The sequence below is a fragment of the Eleginops maclovinus genome, chromosome 14 (assembly GCF_036324505.1).
Source record: "Eleginops maclovinus isolate JMC-PN-2008 ecotype Puerto Natales chromosome 14, JC_Emac_rtc_rv5, whole genome shotgun sequence".
NCBI lineage: Eukaryota > Metazoa > Chordata > Actinopteri > Perciformes > Eleginopidae > Eleginops > Eleginops maclovinus.
The window spans coordinates 107757-133995 of record NC_086362.1 but is presented as its reverse complement, the minus strand read 5'-3'; the positions used below and the strand labels follow the sequence as shown (position 1 = coordinate 133995).

The window sequence follows — 26239 nt, the reverse complement described above, 5'->3', positions numbered from 1 at the left end:
CTAGTGACTAAAGATGACCCCGGTGCTGACAGCTAGTGACTAAAGATGACCCCGGTGCTGACAGCTAGTGACTAAAGATGACCCCGGTGCTGACAGCTAGTGACTAAAGATGACCCCGGTGCTGACAGCTAGTTACTAAAGATGACCCCGGTGCTGACAGCTAGTGACTAAAGATGACCCCGGTGCTGACAGCTAGTTACTAAAGATGACCCCGGTGCTGACAGCTAGTGACTAAAGATGACCCCGGTGCTGACAGCTAGTGACTAAAGATGACCCCGGTGCTGACAGCTAGTGACTAAAGATGACCCCGGTGCTGACAGCTAGTGACTAAAGATGACCCCGGTGCTGACAGCTAGTTACTAAAGATGACCCCGGTGCTGACAGCTAGTGACTAAAGATGACCCCGGTGCTGACAGCTAGTTACTAAAGATGACCCCGGTGCTGACAGCTAGTTACTAAAGATGACCCCGGTGCTGACAGCTAGTTACTAAAGATGACCCCGGTGCTGACAGCTAGTGACTAAAGATGACCCCGGTGCTGACAGCTAGTGACTAAAGATGACCCCGGTGCTGACAGCTAGTTACTAAAGATGACCCCGGTGCTGACAGCTAGTGACTAAAGATGACCCCGGTGCTGACAGCTAGTTACTAAAGATGACCCCGGTGCTGACAGCTAGTTACTAAAGATGACCCCGGTGCTGACAGCTAGTTACTAAAGATGACCCCGGTGCTGACAGCTAGTGACTAAAGATGACCCCGGTGCTGACAGCTAGTTACTAAAGATGACCCCGGTGCTGACAGCTAGTTACTAAAGATGACCCCGGTGCTGACAGCTAGTTACTAAAGATGACCCCGGTGCTGACAGCTAGTGACTAAAGATGACCCCGGTGCTGACAGCTAGTTACTAAAGATGACCCCGGTGCTGACAGCTAGTTACTAAAGATGACCCCGGTGCTGACAGCTAGTTACTAAAGATGACCCCGGTGCTGACAGCTAGTGACTAAAGATGACCCCGGTGCTGACAGCTAGTTACTAAAGATGACCCCGGTGCTGACAGCTAGTTACTAAAGATGACCCCGGTGCTGACAGCTAGTTACTAAAGATGACCCCGGTGCTGACAGCTAGTTACTAAAGATGACCCCGGTGCTGACAGCTAGTGACTAAAGATGACCCCGGTGCTGACAGCTAGTTACTAAAGATGACCCCGGTGCTGACAGCTAGTTACTAAAGATGACCCCGGTGCTGACAGCTAGTTACTAAAGATGACCCCGGTGCTGACAGCTAGTTACTAAAGATGACCCCGGTGCTGACAGCTAGTGACTAAAGATGACCCCGGTGCTGACAGCTAGTTACTAAAGATGACCCCGGTGCTGACAGCTAGTGACTAAAGATGACCCCGGTGCTGACAGCTAGTTACTAAAGATGACCCCGGTGCTGACAGCTAGTGACTAAAGATGACCCCGGTGCTGACAGCTAGTTACTAAAGATGACCCCGGTGCTGACAGCTAGTGACTAAAGATGACCCCGGTGCTGACAGCTAGTTACTAAAGATGACCCCGGTGCTGACAGCTAGTTACTAAAGATGACCCCGGTGCTGACAGCTAGTTACTAAAGATGACCCCGGTGCTGACAGCTAGTTACTAAAGATGACCCCGGTGCTGACAGCTAGTTACTAAAGATGACCCCGGTGCTGACAGCTAGTTACTAAAGATGACCCCGGTGCTGACAGCTAGTGACTAAAGATGACCCCGGTGCTGACAGCTAGTTACTAAAGATGACCCCGGTGCTGACAGCTAGTGACTAAAGATGACCCCGGTGCTGACAGCTAGTTACTAAAGATGACCCCGGTGCTGACAGCTAGTTACTAAAGATGACCCCGGTGCTGACAGCTAGTTACTAAAGATGACCCCGGTGCTGACAGCTAGTTACTAAAGATGACCCCGGTGCTGACAGCTAGTGACTAAAGATGACCCCGGTGCTGACAGCTAGTTACTAAAGATGACCCCGGTGCTGACAGCTAGTTACTAAAGATGACCCCGGTGCTGACAGCTAGTTACTAAAGATGACCCCGGTGCTGACAGCTAGTTACTAAAGATGACCCCGGTGCTGACAGCTAGTTACTAAAGATGACCCCGGTGCTGACAGCTAGTTACTAAAGATGACCCCGGTGCTGACAGCTAGTGACTAAAGATGACCCCGGTGCTGACAGCTAGTTACTAAAGATGACCCCGGTGCTGACAGCTAGTTACTAAAGATGACCCCGGTGCTGACAGCTAGTTACTAAAGATGACCCCGGTGCTGACAGCTAGTTACTAAAGATGACCCCGGTGCTGACAGCTAGTGACTAAAGATGACCCCGGTGCTGACAGCTAGTTACTAAAGATGACCCCGGTGCTGACAGCTAGTGACTAAAGATGACCCCGGTGCTGACAGCTAGTTACTAAAGATGACCCCGGTGCTGACAGCTAGTTACTAAAGATGACCCGGTGCTGACAGCTAGTTACTAAAGATGACCCCGGTGCTGACAGCTAGTTACTAAAGATGACCCCGGTGCTGACAGCTAGTTACTAAAGATGACCCCGGTGCTGACAGCTAGTTACTAAAGATGACCCCGGTGCTGACAGCTAGTTACTAAAGATGACCCCGGTGCTGACAGCTAGTTACTAAAGATGACCCCGGTGCTGACAGCTAGTTACTAAAGATGACCCCGGTGCTGACAGCTAGTGACTAAAGATGACCCCGGTGCTGACAGCTAGTTACTAAAGATGACCCCGGTGCTGACAGCTAGTGACTAAAGATGACCCCGGTGCTGACAGCTAGTTACTAAAGATGACCCGGTGCTGACAGCTAGTGACTAAAGATGACCCCGGTGCTGACAGCTAGTGACTAAAGATGACCCCGGTGCTGACAGCTAGTTACTAAAGATGACCCCGGTGCTGACAGCTAGTGACTAAAGATGACCCCGGTGCTGACAGCTAGTTACTAAAGATGACCCCGGTGCTGACAGCTAGTTACTAAAGATGACCCGGTGCTGACAGCTAGTTACTAAAGATGACCCCGGTGCTGACAGCTAGTGACTAAAGATGACCCCGGTGCTGACAGCTAGTTACTAAAGATGACCCCGGTGCTGACAGCTAGTGACTAAAGATGACCCCGGTGCTGACAGCTAGTACTAAGATGACCCCGGTGCTGACAGCTAGTTACTAAAGATGACCCCGGTGCTGACAGCTAGTTACTAAAGATGACCCCGGTGCTGACAGCTAGTGACTAAAGATGACCCCGGTGCTGACAGCTAGTTACTAAAGATGACCCCGGTGCTGACAGCTAGTTACTAAAGATGACCCCGGTGCTGACAGCTAGTGACTAAAGATGACCCCGGTGCTGACAGCTAGTTACTAAAGATGACCCCGGTGCTGACAGCTAGTTACTAAAGATGACCCCGGTGCTGACAGCTAGTTACTAAAGATGACCCCGGTGCTGACAGCTAGTTACTAAAGATGACCCCGGTGCTGACAGTTAGTTACTAAAGATGACCCCGGTGCTGACAGCTAGTGACTAAAGATGACCCCGGTGCTGACAGCTAGTTACTAAAGATGACCCCGGTGCTGACAGCTAGTTACTAAAGATGACCCTGGTGCTGACAGCTAGTGACTAAAGATGACCCCGGTGCTGACAGCTAGTGACTAAAGATGACCCCGGTGCTGACAGCTAGTGACTAAAGATGACCCCGGTGCTGACAGCTAGTTACTAAAGATGACCCTGGTGCTGACAGCTAGTGACTAAAGATGACCCCGGTGCTGACAGCTAGTGACTAAAGATGACCCCGGTGCTGGGAGGGTTACTAAAGATGACCCCGGTGCTGGGAGGGTTACTAAAGATGACCACGGTGCTGACAGCTAGTTACTAAAGATGACCCCGGTGCTGACAGCTAGTTACTAAAGATGACCCCGGTGCTGACAGCTAGTTACTAAAGATGACCCCGGTGCTGACAGCTAGTTATTAAAGATGACCCCGGTGCTGACAGCTAGTGACTAAAGATGACCCCGGTGCTGACAGCTAGTGACTAAAGATGACCCCGGTGCTGACAGCTAGTTATTAAGATGACCCCGGTGCTGACAGCTAGTTATTAAAGATGACCCCGGTGCTGACAGCTAGTGACTAAAGATGACCCCGGTGCTGACAGCTAGTGACTAAAGATGACCCCGGTGCTGACAGCTAGTTATTAAAGATGACCCCGGTGCTGACAGCTAGTGACTAAAGATGACCCCGGTGCTGACAGCTAGTTATTAAAGATGACCCTGGTGCTGGGAGGGTTATTAAAGATGACCCCGGTGCTGGGAGGGTTATTAAAGATGACCCCGGTGCTGGGAGGGTTACTAAAAATGAATAACCCCGGTTGTAAGATAGCCTTGGGAATAGCTTTTAATACAGGGACTAATTTCTCTCTATGTATTCCTATGCTGCAGAAAGTGTAAACCCCTTTCTGTCTGTCTGTCTGTCTGTCTGTCTGTCTGTCTGTCTGTCTGTCTGTCTGTCTGTCTGTCTGTCTCCACCTGTCTCTATGTCAGGAGGACATCCTGTCTATCTGGAACAGGACTTCTAACGATATAACGACCACGTCAAGGATCAGAGACACTCTGAGGAGAGTCCTGAACCTGCCCACCAATACCATCATGGAGTACAAGACGCACAACGACAGCCTGAGGTACTGCTGGCACTGATACTGCTGTTGGTACTACTGCAAGTACTGCTGATACTACTGCTACTATTCATTATACTACTAGTACTGCTACTACTGACAATACTACTGATAATGCTGCTACTACTGAAGATTCTACTGATACTGCTACTACTGACAATACTACTGATACTGCTGCTACTGACAATACTACTGATACTGCTACTACTGACGATACTACTGATACTGCTGCTACTGACAATACTACTGATACTGCTACTACTGAAGATTCTACTGATACTGCTACTACTGACAATACTACTGATACTGCTGCTACTGACAATACTACTGATACTGCTACTACTGACGATACTACTGATACTGCTGCTACTACTGAAGATTCTACTGATACTGCTACTGCTGACAATACTACTGATACTGCTACTACTGACAATACTACTGATACTGCTACTACTGACAATACTACTGATACTGCTGCTACTGACAATACTACTGATACTGCTACTACTACTGACAATACTACTGATACTGCTACTACTGACGATACCACTGATACTGCTGCTACTGACGATACTACTGATACTACTGCTACTACTGACAATACTACTGATACTGCTACTACTGACAATACTACTGATACTGCTGCTACTACTGACAATACTACTGATACTGCTGCTACTACTGACAGTACTACTGATACTGCTGCTACTACTGACGATTCTACTGATACTGCTGCTACTACTGACAATACTACTGATACTGCTGCTACTACTGACAGTACTACTGATACTGCTGCTACTACTGACGATTCTACTGATACTGCTGCTACTACTGACAATACTACTGATACTGCTGCTACTACTGACAATACTACTGATACTGCTGCTACTACTGACGATACTACTGATACTGCTGCTACTACTGACGATTCTACTGATACTGCTGCTACTACTGACAATACTACTGATACTGCTGCTACTGACAATACTACTGATACTGCTGCTACTGACAATACTACTGATACTGCTGCTACTGACAATACTACTGATACTGCTGCTACTACTGACAATACTACTGATACTGCTACTACTGACAATACTACTGATACTGCTGCTACTGACAATACTACTGATACTGCTACTACTACTGACAATACTACTGATACTGCTACTACTGACAATACTACTGATACTGCTACTACTGACAATACTACTGATACTGCTACTACTGACAATACTACTGATACTGCTGCTACTGACAATACTACTGATACTGCTGCTACTACTGACAATACTACTGATACTGCTGCTACTGACAATACTACTGATACTGCTGCTACTACTGACAATACTACTGATACTGCTACTACTGACAATACTACTGATACTGCTGCTACTGACAATACTACTGATACTGCTACTACTACTGACAATACTACTGATACTGCTACTACTGACGATACCACTGATACTGCTGCTACTGACGATACTACTGATACTACTGCTACTACTGACAATACTACTGATACTGCTACTACTGACAATACTGCTGCTACTGACAACACTACTGATACTGCTGCTACTACTGACAATACTACTGATACTGCTACTACTGACAATACTGCTGCTACTGACAACACTACTGATACTGCTGCTACTACTGACAATACTACTGATACTGCTGCTACTGACAATACTACTGATACTGCTACTACTACTGACAATACTACTGATACTGCTGCTACTGACAATACTACTGATACTGCTGCTACTACTGACGATACTACTGATACTGCTACTACTGACAATACTACTGATACTGCTACTACTGACAATACTACTGATACTGCTACTACTACTGACAATACTACTGATACTACTACTGACAATACTACTGATACTGCTACTACTACTGACAATACTACTGATACTGCTGCTACTACTGACAATACTACTGATACTGCTACTACTGAAACTGCTGCTACTGACAATACTACTGATACTGCTACTACTACTACTACTACTGACAATACTACTGATACTGCTGCTACTACTGACAATACTACTGATACTGCTACTACTGACGATACTACTGATACTGCTTCTACTGACAATACTACTGATACTGCTACTACTGACAATACTACTGATACTGCTACTACTACTGACAATACTACTGATACTACTACTACTACTGACAATACTACTGATACTGCTGCTACTACTGACAATACTACTGATACTGCTACTACTGAAACTGCTGCTACTGACAATACTACTGATACTGCTACTACTGACAATACTACTGATACTGCTACTACTGACAATACTACTGATACTGCTACTACTACTGACAATACTACTGATACTACTACTACTACTGACAATACTACTGATACTGCTGCTACTACTGACAATACTACTGATACTGCTGCTACTGATACTGCTGCTACTGACAATACTACTGATACTGCTACTACTACTACTACTACTGACAATACTACTGATACTGCTGCTACTGATACTGCTGCTACTGACAATACTACTGATACTGCTGCTGCTACTGACAATACTACTGATACTGCTACTACTACTACTACTACTGACAATACTACTGATACTGCTGCTACTGACAATACTACTGATACTGCTACTACTACTACTACTGACAATACTACTGATACTGCTGCTACTGACAATACTACTGATACTGATACTACTACTGACAATACTACTGATACTGCTACTACTGACAATACTACTGATACTACTACTACTGACAATACTACTGATACTGCTACTACTGACAATACTACTGATACTGCTACTGATACTGCTACTACTGACGATACTACTGATACTACTACTACTGACAATACTACTGATACTGCTACTACTGACAATACTACTGATACTACTACTACTGACAATACTACTGATACTACTACTACTGACAATACTACTGATACTGCTACTACTGACGATACTACTGATACTGCTGCTACTGACAATACTACTGATACTGCTGCTACTACTGACAATACTACTGATACTGCTACTACTGACGATACTACTGATACTGCTACTACTACTGACGATACTACTGATACTGCTACTACTGACGATACTACTGATACTGCTACTACTACTGACAATACTACTGATACTGCTGCTACTGACAATACTACTGATACTGCTACTACTACTGACAATACTACTGATTACTGCTACTGACAATACTATTGATACTGCTACTACTACTGACAATACTACTGATACTGCTGCTACTGACAATACTACTGATACTACTGATACTACTGACAATACTACTGATACTGCTACTACTACTGATACTGCTACTGACAATACTACTGATACTGATACTACTGCTACTTCTGACAATACTACTGATACTGCTGCTACTGACAATACTACTGCTACTACTGACAATACTACTGATACTGCTACTACTGACAATACTACTGATAATGCTGCTACTGACAATACTACTGATACTGATACTACTGACAATACTACTGATACTGATACTACTGACAATACTACTGATACTGCTGCTACTGACAATACTACTGATTATGCTGCTACTGACAATACTACTGACAATACTACTGATACTGCTACTACTGACAATACTACTGATACTGCTGCTACTGACAATACTACTGATACTGCTGCTACTGACAATACTACTGATACTGCTGCTACTACTGACAATACTACTGATACTGCTGCTACTACTGACAATACTACTGATACTGCTACTACTATAGACAATACTACTGATACTGCTGCTGCTACTGACGATACTACTGATACTACTGCTACTACTGACAATACTACTGATACTGCTGCTACTACTGACAATACTACTGATACTGCTGCTACTGACAATACTGCTACTACTGCTACTACTGACAATACTACTGATACTGCTATTACTACTGATACTGCTGCTGCTACTGACGATACTACTGATACTGCTGCTACTGACAATACTACTGATACTGCTACTACTACTGATACTACTGCTACTACTGACAATACTACTGATACTGCTGCTACTGACAATACTACTGATACTGCTACTACTACTGATAGTACTGCTACTACTGACGATACTACTGATACTGCTACTACTGACAATACTACTGATACTTCTGCTACTGACAATACTACTGATACTACTGCTACTACTGACAATACTACTGATACTACTGCTACTGACGATACTACTGATACTGCTACTGCTGACAATACTACTGATACTGCTGCTACTACTGTCAATACTACTGATACTGCTACTACTATTGACAATACTACTGATACTGCTACTACTGATACTGCTACTACTGTCAATACTACTGATACTGCTACTACTGACAATACTACTGATACTGCTACTACTGACAATACTACTGATACTGCTACTACTATTGACAATATTACTGATACTGCTACTACTACTGACAATACTACTGATACTGCTACTACTGACAATACTACTGATACTGCTACTACTGTCAATACTACTGATACTGCTGCTACTATTGACAATACTACTGATACTGCTGCTACTACTGACAATACTACTGATACTGCTACTACTATAGACAATACTACTGATACTGCTACTACTATTGACAATACTACTGATACTGCTACTACTGACAATACTACTGATACTGCTACTACTGACAATACTACTGATACTGCTACTACTGACAATACTACTGATACTGCTGCTACTGACAATACTACTGATACTGCTACTACTATTGACAATACTGCTGATACTGCTACTACTATAGACAATACTACTGATACTGCTGCTACTGACAATACTACTGATACTGCTACTACTACTGACAATACTACTGATACTGCTGCTACTGACAATACTACTGATACTGCTACTAACTTTATAAAGAAGGCGTAATCGCTTGTTTGCTATGGATCGGGTCGGGACGGGACAACATTGTATTCAAAGTATAAAATATCTATATAGGACTTTTTAATGTGTGATTTTATAAAGGTGCACGTGATACCAACCTTTCGTTGAATTTCGCCAGCCGTCTTCTCTGCACTAAGGCACAGCTTTCACGCTTCCAGGGATGATATCGCTGATGGAGACATGTGGTGTGCACGGAGGGGAGGGGCTGTGTGTGCAGGCTATGTGAGAGAGACGCGTGACTGACAGAGAGACGGAGGGAGAGCAGGGAAAGGAAATGCAGCTTAACGAATACGATGCGTATTTTTTAAATAGCGTTAAAAAAAATAAGAATAACGAAACGCAATGTGTGGAGGCCGGTGATGAGTCTGTGTGTGGGAAACACTGTACTGACCATAAAACTGGTTCTCTTTGTGTTTCAGGGACAACTCGAGCTTCCGAAACACAAAAATCTCCCTCTGAGTGTGTGTGTGTGTGTGTGTGTGTGTGTGTGTGTGTGTGTGTGTGTGTGTGTGTGTGTGTGTGTGTGTGTGTGTGTGTGAATAAACTGAGCTGCTTTGAAATGGTGTTTCTGTTTTTTATTGTCACATTGCCTATTGTGCTATATATATATATGCTGCTCGTTAGTGCCGCTGCTTCAGAAACGGGAAACAGTAACTACCCCTGATGGTTAGTAACTACCCCTGATGGTTAGTAACTACCCCTGATGGTTACTAACTACCCCTGATGGTTAGTAACTACCCCTGATGGTTAGTAACTACCCCTGATGGTTACTAACTACCCCTGATGGTTACTAACTACCCCTGATGGTTAGTAACTACCTCTGATGGTTACTAACTACCCCTGATGGTTACTAACTACCCCTGATGGTTAGTAACTACCCCTGATGGTTACTAACTACCCCTGATGGTTAGTAACTACCCCTGATGGTTACTAACTACCCCTGATGGTTACTAACTACCCCTGATGGTTAGTAACTACCTCTGATGGTTACTAACTACCCCTGATGGTTAGTAACTACCCCTGATGGTTAGTAACTACCCCTGATGGTTAGTAACTACCTCTGATGGTTACTAACTACCCCTGATGGTTACTAACTACCCCTGATGGTTAGTAACTACCCCTGATGGTTAGTAACTACTACCCCTGATGGTTAGTAACTACCTCTGATGGTTAGTAACTACCCCTGATGGTTAGTAACTACCCCTGATGGTTAGTAACTACCTCTGATGGTTAGTAACTACCCCTGAGGGTTAGTAACTACCCCTGATGGTTAGTAACTACCCCTGATGGTTAGTAACTACCCCTGAGGGTTAGTAACTACCTCTGATGGTTAGTAACTACCCCTGATGGTTACTAACTACCCCTGATGGTTAGTAACTACCCCTGATGGTTAATAACTACCCCTGAGGGTTAGTAACTACCCCTGATGGTTAGTAACTACCCCTGAGGGTTAGTAACTACCTATGATGGTTAGTAACTACCCCTGAGGGTTAGTAACTACCCCTGATGGTTACTAACTACCCCTGATGGTTACTAACTACCCCTGATGGTTAGTAACTACCCCTGATGGTCAATAACTACCCCTGATGGTTAGTAACTACCCCTGATGGTTAGTAACTACCCCTGATGGTTACTAATAACTACCCCTGATGGTTACTAACTACCCCTGATGGTTAGTAACTACCCCTGATGGTTAATAACTACCCCTGATGGTAATACTAATGTTAATAACTACCCCTGATGGTTACTAACTACCCCTGATGGTTACTAACTACCCCTGATGGTTAATAACTACCCCTGATGGTTAGTAACTACCCCTGATGGTATACTAACTACCCCTGATGGGTAATAATAACTACCCCTGATGGTTAGTAACTACCCCTGATGGGTAATAATAACTACCCCTGATGGTTAATAACTACCCCTGATGGTTAATAACTACCCCTGATGGTTAGTAACTACCCCTGATGGTTAATAACTACCCCTGATGGTTAGTAACTAATGGTTAATAACTACCCCTGATGGTTACTAACTACCCCTGATGGTTACTAACTACCCCTGATGGTTAATAACTACCCCTGATGGTTAGTAACTACCCCTGATGGGTAATAATAACTACCCCTGATGGGTAATAATAACTACCCCTGATGGTTAATAACTACCCCTGATGGGTAATACGGGTTAGGGTTATTACTGTGTGCATGTGTCAGAGCGAGAGGTTGAGCCCTGGTGAGTTTCTGGAAGGGAACGGGATATGCCACGGCCTCTAAGAACACTGAAGGGTGGATGAATTCACTGATCCTGCAGACACCCGCTGCACGGGGCGGAGGTCCTGCAGCGCGCAGCGGCAGATCTGAGAGGAGAGGAATGACTTTAAAGTTACGGCAGACCCACAGTCACTGATATACTCCTTCAGAAATGATGCCCTGATTTAAGATTGGTCCCTCAGATTTAAAAACAACGATGCTGACGCGACTTCTCCCGGTCACATCGGTGATGTCACTTTATTTACCGATGTGCCGATTGTGGTAAATACGGTATCAGCCGATGTATCGGTGCATCCTGTGTCCGAACTACGGGGGGACTCGGGGGATCCGAGACCCCCTGAAACTGACACGAGATCCCCCGAAAACATGATTTGGGAAATGTTGGGGGGTCTCTAAAATATTGGCAAAATGTGTTTTATTGATATTGAAATCGTGTGTAACGGGAACTATTTGCATATCAGAAGTGTTGCGTTTACATCAAAGATAAAATAAACAGATATGAGAACGACTGCAGTCTATCCCCATCATTTCTCACGAATTCTAGGCCTGTTTGTGTGTGGGTGTGCCTCTTTCCCATGCGCATTTTGATACAAAGTATGTTGTGGGTGTGGCCGAAGTTTGAGAAAGTGTTTTTTTAATCATTCCGTCTTCAGTCAGATCGTGTAAGTGCAAGTGGTCAGCGTTAGCAATGGCTAAACGACAGCAAGGCACTCTTTCCCATTTTGGATTTTTTAAAAAAGCAAAAGTTCTGAGGAACAAGATGTTGTTCAGTCAGCAGATGACAGTGGACAAGCGTCCGCAACCACGTGCATTACTGGAAACGCTGGACCCACGGTCAGCGTGCAGCAGTGGCCCTCTCTCACCCGAGCATCTGGACGAGCCAGCAGTGGACAGAGTGGAAGTCTCGAAACCCCTGGCTGTATACAAAGGATGGCAAGTTGGGATGCTCTGTCTGCCGGGACACTAAAACCCTTTTATCGGAAATGGGAAGTGGCACACACCTGTCTGAGGAATGGATACACGGGGATGTAAGTAGCCAGACACAATTCGGGTTACGTAAAAAAATATACAAACATAGGGATAGCAACGCGCACAGAAGGGCAGTCGAGATAACAGAAACCAAGCAAAAGGACATTCTACCCAACAGAGTTACTGCGATTAATGCCAAAGCGACAGAAGAAACGGCACTGTCCTTTAGATCGGCCTATATGGTGGCCAAGGAAAGGCTAGCCTATCAGAAGCTACCTGCTATAATGAAATTGCAAGAGCTGAATGGGGCAAAAGTGGGTCCTGTGCACAAATCAGACAAATCATGTGCTGAAATGATTGGTCATATTGCGCAGGAAATGAGAAGAAAGTTAGTTTCAAACATAAAAGAAATGAATTCAAGAATCAGCCTAACCATTGATGAGAGCACAGTGCAGCTGACACAGGGCACAAATGCAGAATCCATTTTCAATAGTTTGAGACAGAGTTTGCGCCAAGCTGGGTTAGATGACGAGTTTTTGGGCCGGAACCTCATTAGCATCGCCACAGATGGTGCTGCAGTCCTCACCGGTAAAACCACTGGGCTGATTGCGAGGCTGAAACGCGATTTCCCCAACATACAGTCAATCCACTGTCTCGCCCACCGCCTTGAATTGGCTGTCCATGACTCACTCAAGGAGGTTGCTGGATGTAACCACTTTGAGATTTTCATCTCCAAACTCTATGCTCTGTACCACCACCAGTCCGCAAAGAATGCACGCTTGCTTGAGGAGGCGGCTGCTGACCTCAATATCGTCACCTTCTTAAAATAATCGCCTAAGTCATTTTTTCAGATTGTTCAGGAAACACAAAAAACTGAACCATTTGTTGAATATATGATATTTACCAACAATTTTAATCAAAACAGTTATAACAACAGATGTCTATTGACATACAAACAACAAGGTCAGTCAAACATGGAACATGACAGAATTAAATGACTTAGGCAAATTTTCGAACATGCCTTTGTGACTTAGGCAATTTTAAACCTTCTACTCTGTCAGCAATAAAGCATAACTGACAAACTAACTAAACATAATGCTGAGGAGGCATGTGCATTTCTTCACTTCTCCTTCCAGCTCTTCTTTGCTGGGTTCTTGACTGATGCCTATTAGTGTGGCAAATTGTCAAAGAAGTGATGACACTCGACAGGCATGATGGGTTTCATTGACTGGACGTCCTGGAATTTTCTCTCCTTGATTGGCAGAGCACATGGAAACAATCGTATCCATGCCATTGGCCCATTTGGCACCTGTACCCTTTGCGGCAGTTCTTCCCACACAGAGGCTTCTGAGAAGGACAGTTTGAAATGGACCTTGACTTCACTGCTAAACTGAAGAGCCCGCGTGCACAGTCGGGTCTCCAGCTTTTTTGCCTGGTCTGATGCTACAGAAGTAGGATCCATTCAGTTTCAGGAACTCATCGTGCTTGAGCACTTTCACATGGTAAGGTGATGGCCTGATTCTTGCAGTCTGGAATATAATGACATAGTCTCTTGGGGTGAAGATATCTGCAACTATTTTGCGTTCAATAGTACTATGCATGCTGTCACACTCCATTTGTGTATGACCTGCAACAAGGTATTTCTGTGTTATTAGTACCCCATATTTCCTTGCAAGCTCAGAGTATGCATTCGCCACACATGCATTGCGATTCTGATAACCACAACCGTCGCTCCACACTATGATCTCCTTGAGTTCTGGATGGCCTTTGATCACACCTTCAAAATGATGATACTGAAGATGTGCAAATACCCCGCTACACAGGTCACCTTCTGATTCGTCCCAAACATAGCAGTAGCCTTCCTTCGATCTCAAGTTGAAAAGGGTAAAGTTATGGACCTGCAGTTTTGTTCTGTAATACAGGCTGCTGGCTTGGGTTTTTGGACACAGTAGCACAGCTTGCAAGTCCATTGTCCAAACGGACTTCTCTTCATTAGCACAATCCTTGTCGCAGGATTTCTCTTGCCTCGCTTCATCCTTCTTGGTGACATGTGCGTCATATTCAGCCTTACTGATATTCCCATGTTTGAATGAAACACAAACATCACACTGATCTTTTCTTGGAATAAATACGGAATATTTCTCCTCATGGAACACAGCTGTGAAATATTGGACTCCAACAGCCCTCACTCCAGCAGTTGCAGCTGCCTGTTGATATTCATGATGTAGTTGGGAGATGGTTGTGCCTGGTTAAAGGAACTTCTTGTCTTGGTAGGTAGCTGTGCTTCTGCAGTAGTGTGAATCAACACTGGGCAGGTCCCTCAACCAGTTCTTAATGAAATCCTTGACATCAGGTTCAACCTTTGTCTGCTTGCCACTCTTAGGTCCAGATTTAGACGGCGCTGCTGCTTGTTTTTCAGGGTCGATGGAGTCGTTCAGCCATTTTGTAATGGTTCTTTCAGGGAGACCAAATGTAGAGGAAAAAAGTGCCTTGCACACTTTAATACTTGTTCCATCCTCAAGCTTCAGTTGGTAGGACAATGATGAATTGCGTCGGGATGCCTCGGCAACTATTTTTTGCTTTATGTTAACCTTTGTGACCAAAGTGGTGACGTATAACTAACGTTCTTCCCAGGTGTTCATTGCCCAAATCTTGTCAAATACCCACTGCCGCTGCTCTTCTGTAAGGACATGGCAGTCTCGAGTTGAGACTCGCTGACAGAACTTGGAGTTGCAGGGAAGACCCATAGCCTTTGCACTTATTTCTTTGCCACCTTTGCTCTTTTATGACATTCCTTTGAGACGTTTCTGCTTGGATTCCTAGCTTTTTAGCTAGTTCCTAGCTTAACTGATTTTAACTAAAAAGACTGAATAAAAACATGAAATATTATGCAATATTTATAGCTTAGCGTATATTATAGTAAACATCTTCAACTACCAATATGGGAAGAGCCCTGAATCATGGAAATAACTTCAGCATCTTTGTAGAATTGTCTTCTTCTTGTATCAGCCACCATCTTGAAAAGCTTGTAAAACTGCCTAAGTCACATTGTCTTGTGACTTAGGCAAAAATAAAACTGCCTAAGTCACTCTCTTGACATAGGCAATTATACTAAAGGGATAGAATGGCCTGATCTGTTTAACTGAGGATGTAGGCAATTTTACCAGAGGTGGCCAGCATCATGAGGAGATGATTTAGGCAAAAAAATCATTTTTGTAAAGAAATGACTTAGGCAATTATTTTAAGAGGGTGACGATATGCAGGTTTTGAGAATCGGACAAATATTCACTATACGATGGGTGGCTAGTAGCTTTAACACCGTGAGAGCAGTGTGGAACAACTTCCCTGCATTAGCGCGCCACTTCAAAACAGCAAGTGAAGATCCAGGTCGAAATGACACAGAGAGAAAAACATTCCTGGGGCTATACACACATCTCACACACAAAGGGTTTTTAATGGATCTGGCGTGCATGAAAGATATGCTACGTGAGCTGCAGGGCCTATCATTAAAACTCCAGCGGAGAGACTTATCCCTAGTGGATGCCACTCGCCACATTCAGCAGACAGTGGATGTCCTGACAGCCATGAAAGACAGCGGAGGGAAATCCACACTGAAGGCCGAACAACGCGCGTCCGTGGGCCTGTTTAAAGATGTGGAACTGTCCGAGAGCAGGGAGAAAATTAACCGGCGCCAGTTCTATCAGTCGGTGATTGACGGACTTAAAATGCGCATGCCAGAGTCGGACCTTGTCCAGATGTTGAAACCCCTGGAAAAGCACTTCTGGCCAAAAGACCGCAACTCGTTAATCATGTATGGAGAACATGAAGTACGGAAACTAGCGAAAACATAGGCGAGTCGGCTAAAGAGGCAGCGGATGAGTTTCGTGACTGGAAGTTGCAAGGCGGCGCTCCGGGCAAAACACTGGAAAAGTTGTGTACAGCAAGCAGGACATATCTCCCAACCTCGTCAGAGTGTGAAAGGGGGTTTTCGGCCGTCAATAATACGGACAGTAAAACCCGCAACAGACTGCGCGAGAAAAGCCTGTCATCGCTACTTTTTGTGGATTTAAATGGACCGCCACTGGAGCGTTTTGACCCAGCACCCTTCATCACATCATGGATCAAATCAGGTCATCGCATATCCACGTCATGGGTTTCTGGACCAACAGCCAAGGAAGACGAGCCAAGGCCTTTGTGGTCTATTCTGCTTTAAAGTAAGACATGATGCATTTAATTATTCCTATATGCTGGGTTTGGAAACGCCTGATGGATTCGTTCATGTTTGTGGTGCCTATTTGTTTGTTGACGCTTGTTGCCGTGCAAGATTGGTTTGGTTGCTTTATTGTGTATGCCGATGTGAACATGATTTCCAGTGATCTTTGGTGGATGTGTTGAGTAGGCCTATGTTGCCTGTGTTTTTCTTGCGTGTGGTATTATTGTTGACGCGATGTTGTTTTTGAGCATGCCAACGGACATGATTTCCCCTTATGATTGCCGAAAAATCTCGGCATAGTTCGAACACTGGGTGCATCCCTATTAATAACCGGTTAGCTGCCAGTTAGCAGCTCTCTGGCTAATCCTGCCTCTATTCCTGGCTGCAGAACAGCTGCGACCTGCGAGCTCTGTGAACATCGAGCTAATCCAGATCAGATTATCAGATCAGCACCAAGCACAGGAACACAGCTAATGCTAACACACTGCAGGAACACAGCTAATGCTAACACACTGCAGGAACACAGCTAATGCTAACACTGACACACTGCAAGAACAAAGCTAATGCTAACACTGACACACTGCAGGAACACAGCTAATGCTAACACACTGCAGGAACACAGCTAATGCTAACACTGACACACTACAAAGCTAATGCTAACACTGACACACTGCTGGAACAAAGCTAATGCTAACACACTGCAGGAACACAGCTAATGCTAACACTGACACACTGCAGGAACACAGCTAATGCTAACACACTGCAGGAACACAGCTAATGCTAACACTGACACACTGCAGGAACACAGCTAATGCTAACACTGACACACACACTGCAGGAACACAGCTAATGCTAACACTGACACACTGCAGGAACAGAGCTAATGCTAACACTGACACACACTGCAGGAACACAGCTAATGCTAACACTGACACACTGCAGGAACACAGCTACATTTTATATAGTTATGTGTGTATTATTATTTGATATTTGACAAGGAAACGGCCAGAGATTCAACAGTTTAAAATGTACCCCCCCCCCCCCACACACACACACACACACACACACACACACACACAGCCAGTTCCTCTGAACTCCAAACGAGATTAAAGTAAATCCCCTAGTCTCTCCTCGTCTCTCCGGCTGTCATCAGCAGTTCATGTTCGGAGGGTTCCTGTTTTCGACAGAGTTTCAGGGTTCCTGTTGCGACAGATAAGTCTGTGAAACCAAGGTAGGTTGTTTGTGTGTTTTGTGCGTGTTTGTTAACCCTAACCTGACAAAGATACAGCACTTACAAAGACTTACTTTGAGAAAGCCTTCATAGCTAAACATTGTGTATTTTTTCTGTAGGTAGTGTCATCGAGCCGAAGAAGCTGACCCTTTTACATTTGGAACACAGTAAGATATAAATGATGGTACATGTAAACTGAAGCGGACACAAGATCATCGGAGTGTCCTTCACAATGTGTGACACAGATCCTTAACTCAGGATCCAGGGCAGGCACCTCTTATTTACAACATGGTATTTCTTTAAAAAATTGACTCCACATTGATGATGTCACCAGGTAATGTTGACTCCAGATTGGTGATGTCACCAGGTAATATCATTGTGTTTGGTGATGTCACCAGGTAATGTTGACTCCAGATTGGTGATGTCACCAGGTAACATCATTATGTTTGGTGATGTCACCAGGTAACATCATTGTGTTTGGTGATGTCACCAGGTAATGTTGACTCCAGATTGGTGATGTCACCAGGTAACATCATTATGTTTGGTGATGTCACCAGGTAACATCATTGTGTTTGGTGATGTCACCAGGTAACATCATTATGTTTGGTGATGTCACCAGGTAACATCGTTATGTTTGGTGATGTCACCAGGTAACATCATTATGTTTGGTGATGTCACCAGGTAACATCATTGTGTTTGGTGATGTCACCAGGTAACATCATTATGTTTGGTGATGTCACCAGGTAACATCATTGTGTTTGGTGATGTCACCAGGTAACATCGTTATGTTTGGTGATGTCACCAGGTAACATCGTTATGTTTGGTGATGTCACCAGGTAACATCATTGTGTTTGGTGATGTCACCAGGTAACATCGTTATGTTTGGTGATGTCACCAGGTAACATCACCAAACATAATGATGTCACCAGGTAACATCGTTATGTTTGGTGATGTCACCAGGTAACATCATTGTGTTTGGTGATGTCACCAGGTAACATCATTGTGTTTGGTGATGTCACCAGGTAACATCATTGTGTTTGGTGATGTCACCAGGTAACATCATTATGTTTGGTGATGTCACCAGGTAACATCGTTATGTTTGGTGATGTCACCAGGTAACATCATTATGTTTGGTGATGTCACCAGGTAACATCATTATGTTTGGTGATGTCACCAGGTAACATCATTATGTTTGGTGATGTCACCAGGTAACATCATTGTGTTTGGTGATGTCACCAGGTAACATCATTGTGTTTGGTGATGTCACCAGGTAACATCGTTGTGTTTGGTGATGTCACCAGGTAACATCGTTATGTTTGGTGATGTCACCAGGTAACATCGTTATGTTTGGTGATGTCACCAGGTAACATCATTGTGTTTGGTGATGTCACCAGGTAACATCGTTATGTTTGGTGATGTCACCAGGTAACATCATTGTGTTTGGTGATGTCACCAGGTAACATCATTATGTTTGGTGATGTCACCAGGTAACATCGTTATGTTTGGTGATGTCACCAGGTAACATCGTTATGTTTGGTGATGTCACCAGGTAACATCGTTATGTTTGGTGATGTCACCAGGTAACATCATTGTGTTTGGTGATGTCACCAGGTAACATCGTTATGTTTGGTGATGTCACCAGGTAACATCGTTATGTTTGGTGATGTCACCAGGTAACATCGTTATGTTTGGTGATGTCACCAGGTAACATCATTGTGTTTGGTGATGTCACCAGGTAACATCATTGTGTTTGGTGATGTCACCAGGTAACATCATTATGTTTGGTGATGTCACCAGGTAACATCGTTGTGTTTGGTGATGTCACCAGGTAACATCGTTGTGTTTGGTGATGTCACCAGGTAACATCGTTGTGTTTGGTGATGTCACCAGGTAACATCGTTGTGTTTGGTGATGTCACCAGGTAACATCGTTATGTTTGGTGATGTCACCAGGTAACATCATTGTGTTTGGTGATGTCACCAGGTAACATCATTGTGTTTGGTGATGTCACCAGGTAACATCGTTATGTTTGGTGATGTCACCAGGTAACATCATTATGTTTGGTGATGTCACCAGGTAACATCATTATGTTTGGTGATGTCACCAGGTAACATCATTATGTTTGGTGATGTCACCAGGTAACATCATTATGTTTGGTGATGTCACCAGGTAACATCATTGTGTTTGGTGATGTCACCAGGTAACATCATTATGTTTGGTGATGTCACCAGGTAACATCATTATGTTTGGTGATGTCACCAGGTAACATCATTATGTTTGGTGATGTCACCAGGTAACATCATTATGTTTGGTGATGTCACCAGGTAACATCATTGTGTTTGGTGATGTCACCAGGTAACATCATTGTGTTTGGTGATGTCACCAGGTAACATCGTTTTGTTTGGTGATGTCACCAGGTAACATCGTTATGTTTGGTGATGTCACCAGGTAACATCATTATGTTTGGTGATGTCACCAGGTAACATCATTGTGTTTGGTGATGTCACCAGGTAACATCGTTATGTTTGGTGATGTCACCAGGTAACATCATTGTGTTTGGTGATGTCACCAGGTAACATCATTGTGTTTGGTGATGTCACCAGGTAACATCATTATGTTTGGTGATGTCACCAGGTAACATCATTGTGTTTGGTGATGTCACCAGGTAACATCATTGTGTTTGGTGATGTCACCAGGTAACATCATTGTGTTTGGTGATGTCACCAGGTAACATCGTTGTGTTTGGTGATGTCACCAGGTAACATCGTTGTGTTTGGTGATGTCACCAGGTAACATCGTTATGTTTGGTGATGTCACCAGGTAACATCATTGTGTTTGGTGATGTCACCAGGTAACATCATTGTGTTTGGTGATGTCACCAGGTAACATCATTGTGTTTGGTGATGTCACCAGGTAACATCATTGTGTTTGGTGATGTCACCAGGTAACATCGTTATGTTTGGTGATGTCACCAGGTAACATCGTTATGTTTGGTGATGTCACCAGGTAACATCATTGTGTTTGGTGATGTCACCAAACACAATGATGTCACCAGGTAACATCGTTGTGTTTGGTGATGTCACCAGGTAACATCGTTATGTTTGGTGATGTCACCAGGTAACATCATTGTGTTTGGTGATGTCACCAGGTAACATCGTTATGTTTGGTGATGTCACCAGGTAACATCATTGTGTTTGGTGATGTCACCAGGTAACATCATTGTGTTTGGTGATGTCACCAGGTAACATCGTTGTGTTTGGTGATGTCACCAGGTAACATCATTATGTTTGGTGATGTCACCAGGTAACATCATTGTGTTTGGTGATGTCACCAGGTAACATCATTGTGTTTGGTGATGTCACCAGGTAACATCATTGTGTTTGGTGATGTCACCAGGTAACATCGTTATGGTAACATTTATTTTATAATCGTTTGTTTGGTAGGGACAGATACAATATACATTGACAGACTGAAAACAGCTATCCGATACAAGTATCGTAACGTTTGTAGCGAATGCTAGTTTGCAACACTCGTCCCTAGAAGGGCTTTATGGAACTAGGAAATTACAACAGTGAGGTAACACAGAGCTGAACAGAATACAGCCAGATACAATAATGCATACTTTAGAAACGTTGAAACCAGACATGGGAACATGTTTGTTGTTGGGTGCACCAGGATTTGGTAGCTCTCTTAAAAGTGGTGAAGTTAGCAGCAGATTTCCAGTGATCAGGTAGCAAGTTCCAGGACTTTGTTCCTTTCACAGAAAAAGCTGTCTGAGCAAAAGAGGTTTTGCAGAATGGGACCTTACAGTTGCCACTAGAAGCTGCTCTGGTGGATCTGCAGCAGCTCTGTAATCTCTGGATGTATTTGCAGAGAGACTGAGGAGCAGGTCCATTTACACATTTAACTCAAGCTTTACATAATGTAGGTCAATCAAATGAGCAAAACTTAAAGTCTTGTATTTCCTTGAAATGCGGCAGTGATGATACCTTATTTGCTTTTTGTCCAAGATTTTCGAGGCCCGATTGTAAAGACTCTCTATGGATTTGATTACAGACTGGTTGGCCTGGGACCAAGCCGCCAAACCATAGGACAGATGTGAAAGAATCATTGAATTAAGAAAGAGAAAGGCACAGTCAGATGTCAAGCAATGTCTTATCTTAAAACAGCTGAGGTTCGCCTTAATCGTTCTGCAAATCTTTTTCGCAGGACTTTTTAAATGTAACTGAGAATCTAAAATGATCCCCTAAATACTTCATATCTGATACTTGTTCAATGGGCTCACCTTTTATTCTGAGGTTCAGGGATTCTGTTGCAGGTAGCTTTTTGATGGAAAAACAGATGGACTTTGTTTTCTTAGTGGTTCGTGTCAAACGGGAGGCATCAAGCCAAGCCTTTTCTACGTTTTTGGTGAGCTTATCTGCAACAGCATCACAAGTTTTGCCAGATACATGGACGACGGTGTCGTCAGCATACATCTGAAGACCTATACCAGGGCATACTACTGGAAGGTCGTTAATATACAAACTGAAAAGGATAGGACCCAAGATAGTTCCTTGGGGGATTCCAGTCCACGACCCTTTAAATAAGAATCAAACCATGCCAGTGAGAGTTTAGAGAAATTGTACATTGACAGTTTTGAAATAAAGATGTTGTGATTGACGGGGTCAAATGCCTTTTTAAATCCAGGAACACTGCACCCACTGCATGTCCTCTATCAAGTGACTGTTTAATGTTTTCTAATAGCACACAAGTCGCTGACTCTGTGGAATGGTTGTGTCTGAAACCGAACTGTAGAGGGTGCAAATAATGGTTTGTCTCGAAGTAATGTAGCCGTTGTTCTGAGACAACCTTCTCCAACACTTTAGACAGGACTGGAAGAAGACCTATTGGTCTGTAGTTGCTAATCTCTTCAGCATCCCCGGATTTTAAAATAGGCATTACCAAGGCGTTTTTCCATCCAACTGGGAATTGACCAGTCTTGATGGAAATGTTAATAAGATGTGTAAGGGGGGGAACCACGATGCTACTGTGTTCTTCTAGGAATACAGTATCTAGGTTATATATATCCTTAGAGAAAGTGGTGTTTAAGTCGTTAATAGCTTTCAGGACCACTGATTGGTTAACCTCCCTGATAGCAAATGAGTTGACATCTTCATCCGAAGCTTCAACATTCCTGTTAGCATTAGTAGGAGGGAAGTTCATGGCCAGATCTTTAACAGATTGAATGAAGAAATCATTACATTGGTTAGCAACCTGTACAGGATCTGAGATGATGCCTTCCCCAGCTCTGAGTTCATGTTGGTAGGAGACACTGACCTTAGGTTTTTAAAGGTATTTAGTTGGTTCCAGATTATATTACCATTCCCTTAAAAATGTGTCCTTTGAATCATTTTCATAAGTCAGTGTCTTTTTGAGTTTTGAGGAAGGTCTTAAGTGCATAATCTCTTCGCTTCATTAACTGCCGTAGAGTCACTTAGCCACGGGAGCTGTATTTTTCTCTGTGGCTTTTTACGTTGTTTAATGAACTTATCAACAATGCGACCGGTAATGGACAGCAATTCATCACAGCATTCATTTACTTGGCCATGTTGTAGAACCTCATCTCAGCTGACGGTTATTAATTCATTCTCAAACTCGGTGAGATCCTTACGAGGAATCTTAAGTTTTACTGCTTTGTGATTGTTGGTGAAATACCCAACTAGACGTTTCTTTGTAAGTTTTCTTGCTATTAGTATCATATTATGATCAGACTACTAACTAAATGATATGTTTTTGTGACACGATCAGGTTTATTTACAAAAATTCAATCCGTTAGTGTTTGAGTATTCCTGGATAGACGTGTGGGCCTGTCAATCATCTGATGGAAATCAAATTTTGATGTGACATCTTTCTACAGTGTTTGTCCAGCCAATTTATATTAAAGTCTCCAAAGACTAGCACCTCACAATCGCGTTTGAGGCTTTTAAACAACTCTTCTAGATTATCATAGAACTTAACAGCACAGCCTGAAGGGGGGTTATACACTCCAACAATATTGAACTCCATACGTGGGGACAGTGAAACATTTATACATTAGCATTCAATTGATAGATCACATAGTGAGAGCTCTTTAGTTTTAAACGAATCTTTGATGTATATCGCCACGCCCCTCCTCTACCCACAGCTCTATCGTTTCTAAAACATTTCTATCCAGGGACGTCAATCATACTGATTAAAATGTTATCATGCAACCATGTTTCACTAAAACACAGAAAGTCGAGATTGGAGCCGGTTAGGAGAGTTCTGATCTCATCACATTCAGCAGCAAGACTTTTAATGTTTAAGTGCCCCCCAAAAATGCCTTTGGGTTTTACGGTTGGATCCCAAACTACTTTGGCATGGTTAACAGTTTGAAAAAATAGGTTTTGTCTTTGTTTAGTCAGTGCGTGTGCTTGGGCTGTTCTGACAATAGTGGTGGATTTCTTTGGTAGCTTTAGGTAAGTGCTGGAGGTTGGTTTACAGTTACGCACCAGCCCGGCCTCCGCTGCTCCCTCCACACTAACATGCGCTGTAAACAAATCAGCAAACTGGTCCCAGTCGTCTTGGGGAAGATCCTTCCGGTCGCCTGCAGGCGATCCAGTCCACAGACCGGCTACCTGGATCATGCCGACGTCCGACAGTGTCTCCTCGGCAAGCTTCAGTCCTTCTCGTGGATTTCGGGGATGATCTGTTGCTCCGTCAGCAACTCCAGCTGTAACCTCGCTGACATTGGCCATAGTCGGCCCGGCCTGTTTGTTTAGCAGCAGATCCATCAGCTCACCGGCGGCAGTGCTTGAACGCGTATCGACCATCTCCACGCTGAAGTTTAGTGCAGTCAGATCTGCAAGCTCTGGCTCAAGATGGCTCCTCAGTTTAGCAGCGAGCATACCTCTCAGCCTACCGGCACCAAGCTCCAGCCCGCATTCTTTGTGTTGTGTTGTGCAGGCGCTGTTTTGGCTGTGCAAAAGGCTAAGGGCATGTGGACCTGGATTAGGTTGTATGTCACCCGCTAGCAGGACTAAAAGAGAAAAATATATTGTCACGTGTGAATTGTCCATTTTAGTGCAGTCCCTTGCTTTTGTGCGCGCTGTACGCGCAGATTTAAATTTCATAATTGAACAGTAGATGGTAAGTACACTTTGGCCATATCCAAAGTAATTCAGATGGATGTTTTCAGGGACAAGACCGTTCATTTGTTTATCCAGCTGAGTCCTTGCTGAAGAGATCCTGAGTGCCAGAGATCCAACCTGACACCTGTCCTTCTCTTATCCATGGACTCCAGATTGGTTATATCACCAGGTAAAATTGACTCCACATTGTTGATGTCACCAGGTAATATTGATCCACATATTGGTGATGTCATATCCTTTTTCAGCTTATGTTAGGAGCGTTAGCATGTTGCTATTCTTAGCTATCTGCAGTCAGCATTAACATGTGAGGATTGAAAGGTTGAAGGTCACAGCAGTCAGTTGGGATCAATCTGTCCTCAGTCAGTCTGAGACACTGACACAAACATATCACCTGTGCCATATTTAGAACAATATTGTGAGGAAGCAAACACTCCCTCACTCACATTCGTGTCTTTGTTAAGAGGTAGGGCATTTGTTTCCTGGTTGGTGAAAGAGCAGCACCTGTGGAAAGAGGGTTTGACGTTGTACAATTTATGTTCCAGTTCTTGTGAAAGGCTAGGAAATAAAAGGGCCTGGTTTTTGGTTGAAGGAAAACCTTTTCTTGTTGTGATGTTTTTTCACCTGCACCTCACATCGCAACAATTGGTGGGATCTTTAAAACGCCTGTGAGGAGTCTGATAGATAGATAGATACGACTTTTATTGATCCCAATTTGGGAAATTCTTTTGTTCCAGCAGCA

General features: G+C 43.8%; 2 protein-coding genes across 3 annotated transcripts in view; both read left to right on the top strand.

The window, feature by feature from the left end:
• eif4e2rs1 (eukaryotic translation initiation factor 4E family member 2 related sequence 1) overlaps positions 1-10229 on the top strand; it is a 29090-nt gene extending 18861 nt beyond the window's left edge. The window contains exons 6-7 of one of the 2 annotated variants that reach the window (XM_063900288.1): positions 4568-4704; positions 10089-10229. In XM_063900288.1, the coding sequence (XP_063756358.1) occupies positions 4568-4704; positions 10089-10128 (177 nt within the window). In that variant the 3' untranslated portion in view covers positions 10129-10229. Of the gene's footprint in view, positions 1-4567; positions 4705-9750; positions 10049-10088 lie in introns of those variants that run through there. The other variant, XM_063900289.1, reaches the window with a different exon arrangement.
• Positions 10230-18233: 8004 nt separating this feature from the next.
• LOC134876267 (retinal guanylyl cyclase 2-like) overlaps positions 18234-26239 on the top strand; it is a 37450-nt gene continuing 29444 nt past the window's right edge. Inside the window, 2 exon segments of the mRNA XM_063901247.1 lie at positions 18234-18353; positions 18473-18516. The gene's annotated coding sequence lies outside the window, so the exon portion shown is untranslated.